Genomic DNA, 12,020 nt, shown 5'->3' with positions numbered 1-12,020 from the left:
ACCGCAGTAGCTGAAGTGCTGAGCAAAATAACGTATGTTTTGTAATATCAACAAAGACAGGAAGGTGTGAATCATGTCTGATCAAGCATGAAAGATGAAAAATGAAACAATACTTTTTGCTACAGCGTGAAAATAAAAGGCCCTTCTTAAAGTGCAAATATATATATATATATTTTAAGACTAGCCTAGAAATACTACATTGCAAGTTTAACTGACTTTTTTGAAGGTAGAACACAAAGCATAACTGCACAGAAAACAAAAGCAGTTTCAGCTGTTCAACCGAGGCATCTAGGAGCAAAAAGATGTATTGAGTTGAACTTCACTTTAAGTATAAGCTGTTGATTCTGATATATTTGGCAAATTTGAAGCAGTTTCTTCAATTGTGTCGCCCTTTTGGGATGATAGAATCACAGTGTAATTTTTAACAGATTACTTAAAAAAATGTAATAGATGGAGCAAGCAAGCCCACGAATGAGGTGCCATGGTAACAGGACTCTAAAGGGAAATGGACTACTATCTACCACTGGTCATGTGAGCACGTGTACAAGGGGGCGTGACCTGGGAAATAAAAGAAGAGAATTATTCAGGGTTGGAAGAAGAATGAGGTAAACAGTGAAATCAGTGTGATCGGTGGAACAATAATGTAAAAGTAAACAGCGAATAAAGGAGAATAAAGCTCAGATTACTAAATCCCAATCCTACGTTAAATTTGAGTCATTTTGGGGAGTTTTCTGGAATTTTCTGTGAATTCCTTTTTAAACCATATTAAGTGCATGTGTGTATTTATTCTGCGTATAATTCATAATGGTTGGCAGCAGACCTGGGCTGACTAATTTTCTGAAAAACATGGCCATGGAGTTGGCTTATCTCTGACATACTGTGGTGGGAGCTGTGAGCAATGCTTTCATCAGCGGGTCGTGAAAATCACTAGTGTATTCAATTGTTTAAATAAAAAGAAAAGACACTGTATACATCAAAATAAATGGACGTCTGTAAAAGGATACATGTGCATATTGCTTTCTGACACACACACACTCACTGTCCCTCTTTCACAAATCCTCCAGCTGCCGAAGCCACGGCGCTCGTTACACAGATGGTAGACACCCTCCCACTGAGGTCAACAACAGTGTAGCACACAGTCGACCTCCCCACTGACCCAAACTTGTCTTTCATTGGGCAGTGGATGTTTGCGTTCATGTTTAACACAGACTGGTGCGGCTCTAGAGGATTTACCAGGTGCAGCATGAAACCCATCGAGAGCCTGGTCCACCTCGGTCATCTTAACCTGTGAAAGGATAAAAGTATTGTCACTTAAACCAGATTGCTCCCTGTGCGCAGTGTGTCTGATTCCACTGCATGGTGTCATGCGACACCATGCCACGTAATCTGGATGACAAGAAAGTGTGTCCTTTAAGGTAGATTGGACAGAAACACAAGTGATGAATGAAACATAACTCCTTGCTGTCTTTGCTAAGGCGGGAGCACGTAGAACTGAAACCACTGCATTACTCATCTGAGCTCCATTTATAAAGGAAACCTGTCTAACCCAATTGAATTGAGTTATGAGTCATTCTCTGTAACGACTGTGCATACATTTTTGTATCTCCTACAAAAGGTTGTTTTTGTAATGTTTAGGTAATGATTAGCCTTCTTGTTCAAGTTAAAATTTATTTCAAAGGGACAGTGTGTGGAGTTTTGTGGGATTGATTGATGCTTACATTGATTTCAATCATCAATGTAATGTAAATGTAATATAATATATAAAGTATCTTTAGTTTATTCAGTGTATACTTAGCACCCAACACAAATAAATGTTTTCTTTTTGAATGAGTCGCTTATATGTACCCAAAACGAACAAAACCTGCAACCTGTTGGCTGCAATCTGAAACATTGCCACTAGACGTCATCAACACACTCATAATCATGTCATTTTCTTTCAATTTTACAATAATCAATATTCCCTGCAATTCAACATGAAATGATTCAGTACAAAGACCAAAACTTTACTTTGATTCAGATCAGACCCAACAGTGGAGTTTCAAAGCGGAAACAGGGAAGTGCAAAAAAAAAAAAACCTTACACAAAGCTCCACTGAAGGGGCGTCGATGGGCAAACTGTTAAGAGGACAAAGAGATGATCACCTGGAATAAGACGCAGGTAACGGCCCGATTTCATAGAGGAAGAGACACAGAGCAATGAAGAGGGAGCTGCCACAAAAGAAGGAGTGTTTGTGTGTGTGTGGGGGGGGGGTAAAAGAGGGTAAATGAGCACAAACTGGTAAAAACAAGAGAGAAAGGAAAGATGGCAGGTCAAGGGAAGGGCACGATTTATGGAGTACCATTTCAGTTTTTAAAAGCCTGCCTGCATTGCATTAACTCAAGTGATTACAGGGGAAGTGGGGAGGCGTTGCAGTAAATCATGTGTACTTTGATACGGCGGCTGGCTCTTGATGGATTGTGTTTGTTAGCGGAGCCCTAGCGCACAATGGCACGTTGCCAAGTTGTAACAGGTGGAGGACGTCGACGGTACCAACGCCTTTCTATTTGAAGCCACAGCTCAATGGTCAGTCGCGCTAATTTGGTAAAGCTTTTGGTACAATGCACCGACAAGGACGTGGAAGTTAATATTCTAAATGAGGAGAGGACATGTATGCGCTTCAGGGATGGAATTTGCTCATTTGGAACGATGTTTCTCCGACACAAAAGACCAAACTAGGACTTAAGTTTGTTGTTCTGTGCACTAAGCAGAATATGCACGGTATATTCTGTATATTAAGTGTGTAATGATCCATGAACTACAAACCTTTTGAAAGGGGAGCTTCGACATGATACTCAGTTAGTTTGAGAGCGTGTCTGGAATGCATCTCTGTAAGAAGACGAGTGTCCTACATCAATTACAACAATTCCCCTCGTTTTCCTTCTTTGTCTCCCTGCTGGTGAGTGAAATGCATCCAGCTATAGGACACACGTGCAAATATCTTATTCACAGGAACCCGTCTCCATTGCCGTCGCCATGGTTACAATAAACCAGCGAAACGGCAAGGAAGGCTCGCCTCTGATCCCTCTGATATTTGTTCTGTCACGTTGGAGACATGTCGCGCTGGGGAGCCGGCACCTGGTGAACACATGGATACATGGAGTCTGCTGCTCATCATGGAGTCAATCATTCCATCATTTGAGATCTGCTTTGCGTTTCATTTTGTGGTTCCCAAACGTTTTCTGTCGAGCCCCCCCCATGATGAAAAAGCTTTTTTTGGTCTTTATCTGATTACGTGTGGGTTTCCACCCGTCTTGGTAATGTAGTGGGCTTCCTACTGTGCTCCCAGTAGTTCAAGGCTCTCCCTTCCTGGCCGACCACAGTGCTTGTAAAGGTCAGGGACGGATAAACCTCGTTACACTTTCCTACTTTTACCTTTTTTTTCTGCCCTTGTGGTGGTCGCCTGTCAGCTTCGTGTCCATTTCTCTTCTTAAGGTCAGAAGAGGACTTATACCAGTGGTTCTCAGCTGGTCTGTGTCCGACCCCCGAGTTGAGAACCACTGATTTATACAATGGATTATTCCTCATATAGGAACGTTTCCTTTTTTCCTCCTTTCATAATTCATCCTCGGATTTAGTTGCTGGGGTGATTTACAAGAAAAAAGTAAAGGAAAACGCTTGTGAGAAACAGCTGTGAGATCAAAGAACACAGCAGAGCAGTTTTTTCAGCCTCCGATTGGGTTCAACACGAGCGAAAGGCATTTTGCTCCTGATTGAGTGTGTAATTTCACTTCATACTGTAACCTCACTCATGGCATTAGTGTTTCTAATTCTCTGCCCCAGAGTGGGGTAATGGCTCAGTCACCTCACCCTCTCATATGAGGATCAGCTCTCGGTCATACGAGTGGGCTTTGAATGCTGCTCTTTTGATGAAGGATTCATACTGGTTCCATGAAATATCAAACTACTAACCACTTCATCTCACTGTCTCTCTCTCGCACACACAAACACACACATGTTGGTTGTCTTCGAGTGGCTGCAGACTTCTCAATGTCTCAGTCAATTCAGATCTTGCTTGGCGCGTGCTTTGATGATGTAACGAAACAAACGCTGCTGCATCATGGCCGAACACTTTGAAGATGTGAGCAGAGGAGGTTGAGCTTTGGGATTTGTAATGGGGCTCCAACGACGCGTTCCAGAGGTCTGCATGTTGTTGAATGGACTCTGGTTCAGGATCCCGCTTTGTCCTTGAGTTGCTAATAAAGACTGCATTACCCACAGGCTTGCAAAGAAACCAGCTGTGCATGACCGGAGGCCCTGCTCCCGAGAACAATGTTGACTTGTCGGTTGCAGCTCCTCAAGTTTTAGCCTAATTTTTCCTCTAAACCATCTCTGTGGCATTTACTCTGTTACCTTGACAAAAAGGTTTCTTTGAGAAGTAGCTTACATACCTCCTTTAATGACCTTAATGGGCCATACATTAGAGCGACAAATATGATAATAAATGACTTTGCACCAGTGCCCCTCACCTGTGAAAAGCTCTGCTCTATAAGGCGTTGCAGAAGCAGCTCTCTCACATTAACAGAGATATGAGCCCTGCTGGAAGCCACCATCACAATGCAGAGAACCCTGAGCCTGCTGCGAGTGCACGCACAGCATGTGTGTCACAGGACAACTGGTGGTGCCGGGCGGCTCAGACCACGTGGGGTAAAGGGGCCCTCAATTCAGATCACAGGAGCTTGCAGTGGAAACGCATGTATGAAATGGGAAGCATGAATGCGTACCTAATCAAATTAGCGCTCCTATCATCGAGTCAGACACCCCGTGGCCACAAGCTATTTTACAGTGCCACAGCAAATGTGAAAGGAGATCTATTTTTTTTTCACCACTTCCCTGTGGTGCAAGAAGCCTCCACGAGGTGCAAGATAGGAAAAATGTAATGGTGGTCAAATGATATTAAATCTAATTTTTAAATAAATGAATTCAAGGATTTTTCACAAACAAAAACATAAATTATAAAACATTCCCTTTGTAAGATTTAAATATTTAAATGCACCGCCAGACTTTCACGTACAGCAACATTCATTCCGAGAAAGATGAGAGGGGAGACTGAAAAGGAGGAAGGGGAAGCACAGACATATTCGGAGCACATAGTCAAATCAAGGGTGAGCATCAGACTGGGGAAGAACGAGAGGAAACATCAACAAAATGATTTGGGTCTGGGCTCCACTTGGATTGGCAATCCAGATTGCCCAAATCCACAGTGCGTAGTGAGGTGCTGGCTCTCATTTACGTGGCCACCTGAAGTGCACATTTACATTTTTTACCTTTTTCAAAGGCACGGTGCAGCCCAAACAACAGGTTAAGAAATCATTAATTGAATTGACGTCCTTACGAGACGTGGGATTGACTGGACCTGCTGCCTGGGCACAATCGATGACTGAGAAGCACACAGGGCTTAGAGCTCACATCAGGAAAGTCTGTCCATCCGTCCAATGGTTTCATGGCAGTCTTCAGCGGGAAGACCTCGCAGCTCAAATCATGCAAGCTAATCTACTCTCAGTCCTCAAGGAGGCTGTGAAACAAGTGAACCTCATTAAAGCGCGCACACAAAATCCTGTTTATTCTGTTTGCCGGATTATTTTCTATTCCTAACTGAGTTTACACGTGATCGGTGTCAGGCTGGTTCCTCTGCTCTGACAGCAGTGAACACTGAATATCTGCCGCTGAGATCTGAGGCTTAAACTGTCCTCAATTGCACAAGAAATCTGAGCTTTGTGCAAAGTTGCAGGCCCATCCGTCGGATTAATACATGTTATGTGGCCAAATTCTACTGTTAATATTGCTACTAGGTTACTGGGATTACATATCTCAATCTCCCCCTCTTCCCCTTGAGTCAGCTGCGCTGCATGTGGAAACCCTCAAACCGACTCCTTTATTATCCATGTGTCACTCTTTGTTCTCCACGTGGTTTACTGTGTTTTTCAAATTTCCCTACCTCTGATGATCAGTCTTGATTCAGTTTAATGTAACCGCAATGTATGGTTAGTTGTAACTTAAATGTGATGCAGTCTGCCTCTGAGCCTGCGCATGTGTCTCTCTCTGGGTAACTGGGATTTATGGAGGGGAACTGGAGGTGCATGAACCCGATCAGGACAGAGAAGGGGGGCGTGACCCCAAAAGTTTTGGAAGTGCTGCGTTAGATGTACTGTACATAATAGGCTCCTATGTTATTAGGTGTGTGTGTGTGTGTGTGTGTGTGTGTGTGTGTGTGCCACTGGCGCAGCAAAAGCCTCAATAAAAGAAAAAGCGGTAGTACAAATGTAGTGTACAAAATGTATTATTCTTGTGTTTTATGAGCGGGGACTCTTCATTGTCCCAGAGCAACCCTTTGGTCCCTGAGATAATCCTTTCCCACTGAAGTCATGTGATCACTTCCTTTGAATTTCTAAAAAGCTATTTGGTGTTTGTCTTGAGAGTCTTGTGTCACATGACCACTCGTTACTAAGAAGGCAATCCTCTGATGCCGTTTCAGGGCTCTGTTTTTTGGCCTCGCTGGTATTTCATCATACGCTGCAGTTCATGCAGAGTCTACTGCATCTGAAGCTTGTCTACAGGACCTGCGTGTTTCACATCCAGAGCCAACATTTCACGTGATACTAGTGACGACCCATGTTAAAGTAGAGGCCATTTAATGTGGGACTTGAAAAGGATACTCATCAGTGTCTACCCACCCCCCAAAAAGCAGGATATCGGACCCTCCCATTGCAGCATTGGAACAGCCCAATCCCAAAGTCCCCTGAACCCTGAGCCGTATCCCTCAGGGACCTGAACCCCGAGCCGTAACCCTCAGGGACCTGAACCCCGAGCCGTATCCCTCAGGGACCTGAACCCCGAGCCGTAACCCTCAGGGACCTGAACCCCGAGCCGTAACCCTCAGGGACCTGAACCCAGAGCCGTAACCCTCAGGGACTTGAACCCCGAGCCGTATCCCTCAGGGACCTGAACCCAGAGCCGTAACCCTCAGGGACTTGAACCCCGAGCCGTATCCCTCAGGGACCTGAACCCAGAGCCGTATCCCTCAGGGACCTGAACCCCGAGCCGTATCCCTCAGGGACCTGAACCCTGAGCCGTATCCCTCAGGGACCTAACTGACGTCACCTTCTGGATGGTTGAGAGTCTGTGAGGGCTTGAAATGGTTTAAATATGAATGGGCCTGACAACATTGAAATATATGAAAATTGTGTTCATTTGACTTTGACTCTCCGGGCTCTTTCCTCATAAGATGAGAGGTCATCTAAAATAATATAATTACTGTTTTCATCAAAATACCTTGAATGACGTATAAATATTTGATGTCAACATTAGTAAATATCGACTGATTTTTTTTTTTTCTCCATCTTTAATCATTAATGTCTATGCATACATTTTAATGAGACACTCTTAACACACATTTGCAGTCGTCTTTGTTTCCCTTGTTTTTTAACATCTCCATGCTCTCATTGCTTATATCGTTTCTAATGTCATATTGCAAGGTTCTTGAGGGTAATTCCCTTGAGTTCTCAAAATGTCTGCCAGACTGAAACACTCGTCGGTGTGACAGTGGGACAGAACCAAGCTCTTACAGAGTCAGAGGGAGCGCGCCTCAAAGCCTGTGAGTCCGTCGGGGTGGAGATTGGCATCGGGCCGACCAGTCGGCTGCTGTAATGCTCCCAGGTTGCTCACGCACACTTTGACAAGAGGAGCCGGGGATCCAGGTGCCGACTTTGTTGTTGAAACACAACCTGCTTCGAGCCACAGCTGCCCCAATCTGACTTTGAATGCAGCCGCCAGGGCTGCATTCAAAGTCAGATTGGAGTAGCTTTTATCAGTAGGGTTTCCTTAGAAGGCACAGGCGCTCAGACACAGGTGTATAGACCACTTTAATAAGCAAAAGCTCCAAATAAGGAGGACAGAAGTGAGTTTATCCAGAGGTTTGGCTTATTGCTTTTAATACGATCGGTCCTTATATCAGACAGTGTCTTTTTTTAATCATTAAACCATCTAAACATAATATTCTATGCCACAGTACAATTTTTTACAGGAATATTTGCCTTGCTTCTTCACCGTTTATTGTAATTTTACACAAAGTCATCAGTGTGTCATCCACGCTGACTTCCGGGTTTTAAAGTTCAGCGATGGCTCGAGGGAAGGATAAAAGTGTTTTCCCTTCCTGCAGAGAAAAGGTTGCACTATTAGCTGTCTTTACTCAATGTGTACATCTGAATCATAAGCCCTGATTGTATACAAGCCATTGCCATTTCATTATGCTGTAGGAGAAAATTAAAACTACGCAGCACATTATGACAAATGCAGAAAGCCTCTTAATTAAAAAGCACTCATCCCTCCTTAAAGCACCCAACAAGCACAGGAGGTGGCATGTAAACTTGAAGTCTGCCTGCCTCCATTTAACCCTGTTTGCCGTTGGATACTCGTTGTTACGATGAGACCTGGAAGAACTTGACGTCTCCTTTAATGCGGATGAGACACGTTTGAATTGTTTCCTGTCACACCACTCTCATTTTAATTGTAAAAGTGGAGGTTACTGCCTTGCCTCTGTTAGTACACATCTCTCCAGTGAGATCAAGTGTGTGTGTGTGTGACATGTTTTTTGGGGATGGGGGGGTAGCGACGTGCGTGGAATTCTGCGAGGGCCTTAATGAAGGCAGGAGTGCTTGGTGGACACGTGGGCTCCTCTGATGGAAATCAATGGCGCCTTTTGTCGGGCAAAGTCAGAGCAAGTCCAAGTCCGGGGTCCTGAGCTGCCTGACTTGGCGCTGGCAGACTTTGACGAGCAGTTAATGAAACGTCACTACGCCGGACGAGTAATCAAGTTATTGAGGCAGTAATGTATGTATCCCAAGGTAAATCTTTAATTAAGGAAATGAGGGAATGCCTGCAATGCAGAAGGACGATGGGTGGGAAACTCCAACGACGTAGGACTTTATTCATGAAGGTTCCACAACATTCCAGCTGCACCAGTTTTCTTTTTTTGGACCGAACAGATCCACTACTTCTCCCACCACTTTTTACAGGTAACTGGCTTTTTTTCTGGACCATTGAACCAGGCTTCAAACGGATCACGTAAATTCACATGCATCCCGTATAGAGCGGCCCTACTCCTCGTGTCGGTGCTTGACCTTTTTTTTATAGATTTCTGCAGGAATTATCCCCTTCAATTTCCGTCCAAACAAAAAGAAGATGTGAGACATTTTGAGCAGAGTCTAATAGAGAGAGCCTGAGAGAGATGTGTTCGCCTGTAGCCATGTTTAAGTGACAGGTCGAGTCAAGCCTCATTTATGAATCCACTAAGCGTTTGAGGGATTGAGTGTGTGGCCGGGACCGAATTAGACTGTTCAGTCAGCTGAGGTATCTCTCCTCTGTGGTGGTGAATTGCACTTGGACCGCTAGCTGTTTGTGCACATTAGTGTGTGTGTGTGTGTGTGTGTGTGTGTGTGTGTGTGTGTGTGTGTGTGTGTGTGTGTGTGTGTGTGTGTGTGTGTACTTGCAGGGATGATGGAGCTGCCAGAAATTCTCTCTTCCATGAGTTTTTTCATTAGCACATTGAACCTATGAATTATTAAAACCAACATATCAGGGAAAAACAAACTATTTTCAATGCTTGTGCACACAAGTTTCTCAAATCAGAGCCTGACAACTACTTTTGCAAAGGTGCAACATTTTTTTCGCCAGAGCAAATTGGAGCAGAACTGTCATTTTTCTGGAGGGGGGGCTTAAAGAGACGGATGCTACAAACAAAGTATAATTCATCTTTTTACGTTAGCATTTATACATGTTCTTGTAAACATTTCCCATAAAATTAATATATGGGTCAGAAAATAAGCATGATGGAAGTCCTCTAAAAACACAAGGCAAACTCATTCTTGTGTAAAGTAGAGCTGAAATGATATCTTTTGAGATTAAACAACGGAAGAAATATAATTAAAGATACCTAATCTCCATTTAATTCATATGATCTTATATTAACCCATCCATGTGTGATATATAAAAACCAAAGTGAGCTATGATAGGATTACATAATTAAGATTCTGCCACATTGGTCTCCTTATTAGTATACTGTTTGACATCCTCAAATAAATCCTATTGAAGTCATTTTATTAATAAAATAAAATAATTTAATTTAAAGTGATGTGCACTGATTACTTGTGTTGGTGAATATTCCTTTCTGTAATATATGAGAACTGCTCTATAAGGACACATGAAGTGAAAAAAAAAGTGGAAACAGCGTGTGGTGATGTCCACCTTTTGGAAATGTGCAACATTAATCCAAGCTATTCGCTATTGGAGCGATGAGGGAGACGGATTACCTAAATGTCACCTCAGTCAACCTGTCTTTACTCCCAAAAGTTCAAACACCGAGGCTTGAAACAGAGGCCACCTTTTAATGTTTGTATGTGATGCACCAGGCTTTTAAATGACCCTAATATAAACCCATCATCTTCATTATTAGTCTGAGCAATTCATGTAGTATGGAGTTATGCGTATATGGGTAAAGTTCTGGGTAGATGTTTGTCTAGAGGGGAGAAATCATTATGTCCATCTCTGATTACTGATGTTTTAGAGGATTATCTCGTGTCTCTGGCAAATGTTCTTGGATGATAAAGTGTGGATTGTCTGTTTTTGCAGGTGACCTGATGGCTGGCAGACCTGCTGCTGGCATTCCTAGAGGCTACTGGAGCTTCTCCTGGGTGGCCGAGGACGACGTGAGCTTTCCCAACGACTCTGTGCCCATGTCAGGTGAGTCGCGGCATTGTCAGCTCTCCCCAGGCAGATGGACAGGCTAAGGCGCTTCTGTCATTCCAAAGATGCTTTGACCCCAATTGGCCGTGACACCTGGCGCCAGCGGTCTATCACTACACATAAATGTCTCTGTCCAGCCCGCTCTCTCCAATCCACACTGACGCCATCGCACAACTGGGCTCCAGGTGATCAGCCTTTCTGTGACCCACTCACGGACCCAGAATAATGCAATGTCAATAAAACATGACAAAAACATCTGGATCATGCCAGTGGTTATACAATGACTTATTATTCATTTAATCTCTACCAGACTGGTGTGACATTATTCAAATAAATCAGATAAATAAAAGTTGAAGCGTAAAAATACAACATTAATCTTGTATTTTAAAATACCCTGTACCCTGTATATCAACACATTTACCATCCTCTAAGTTAAATATTTTCTTTAAATCATCCAGTATATAATTCTATTGGAGGAACAAAGTTAAGCAGACTCCCTTTTGGTTGAGACATGTATGTGCTTTTTATTTTTCATTTCTATAGAAAGAGAAGCAATTTCAAGATTGTTGAAAAGTTTAGTCAACAATTCAAAATAATCATTTCATTGAGAATCATTCAGCCCACTGAATCATGTAAGAACCACAAGAGCAGATATAGCGTATTCAATCAGCTTTGAACGTCCAACATAAAGTGAGAGAGGGGAAGCGCTAAAACATTGAGATTTTATAAATAAAAGGTGTGGAATGCAAGTTACTATTCAAAGGAATTCATCACGGACTCCCTGTACATTTGGGTGTTTTGCCTTTTTCTCTCTCTGACGGCAACGGAGAATAGTCCCTGCGATGCGCACTAGTGTTAACAGAATACTAAATCAAAACAACACGTTTATGCTAAGAACAGATGTACTCGTGGACGATGTGATGCAGTCTATTGGCTGCTCCATCACAGTTCTAATGTGAATTGACTGTTGGCCACGGGTGCAGCGATCTGTCACAAATACGATTACAAGCACTTTACTGCAGCTAGTAAATAAAAATATTGTAAAGCCTTTTGCTTAGGTTGCACAATACGTACATTGTAATAGTTTATATTGTAAGAAACAGAGCTGCAGCCTCCTGGATTTTTAACCTTGAAAAGAGGATCCTGCTCATTCTGAAGTTCTCATGCATTCAAAGCAATGATTGTCTCTGGTACCAGCTTTAATCAACCATATTTTTGAGCATGTCAAACATCTTACATTATAC

At 43.0% G+C, this 12,020-nt stretch overlaps 1 protein-coding gene across 2 annotated transcripts in view; it reads left to right on the top strand.

Annotated features, from left to right (window-relative positions):
* Positions 1-12,020, top strand: part of alk (ALK receptor tyrosine kinase) — a 265,070-nt gene that overhangs the window by 89,555 nt on the left and 163,495 nt on the right. For both annotated transcript variants that reach the window (XM_062557175.1, XM_062557174.1), the window contains exon 2: positions 10,663-10,773. In XM_062557175.1, the coding sequence (XP_062413159.1) occupies positions 10,663-10,773 (111 nt within the window). The remainder of the gene's footprint in view (positions 1-10,662; positions 10,774-12,020) is intronic.

Source organism: Pungitius pungitius, chromosome 14 (assembly GCF_949316345.1).
Source record: "Pungitius pungitius chromosome 14, fPunPun2.1, whole genome shotgun sequence".
Classification (NCBI taxonomy): Eukaryota; Metazoa; Chordata; class Actinopteri; order Perciformes; family Gasterosteidae; genus Pungitius; species Pungitius pungitius.
The sequence above is the reverse complement of the archived record's forward strand: the minus strand, read 5'-3'. Positions and strand labels throughout refer to the sequence as shown.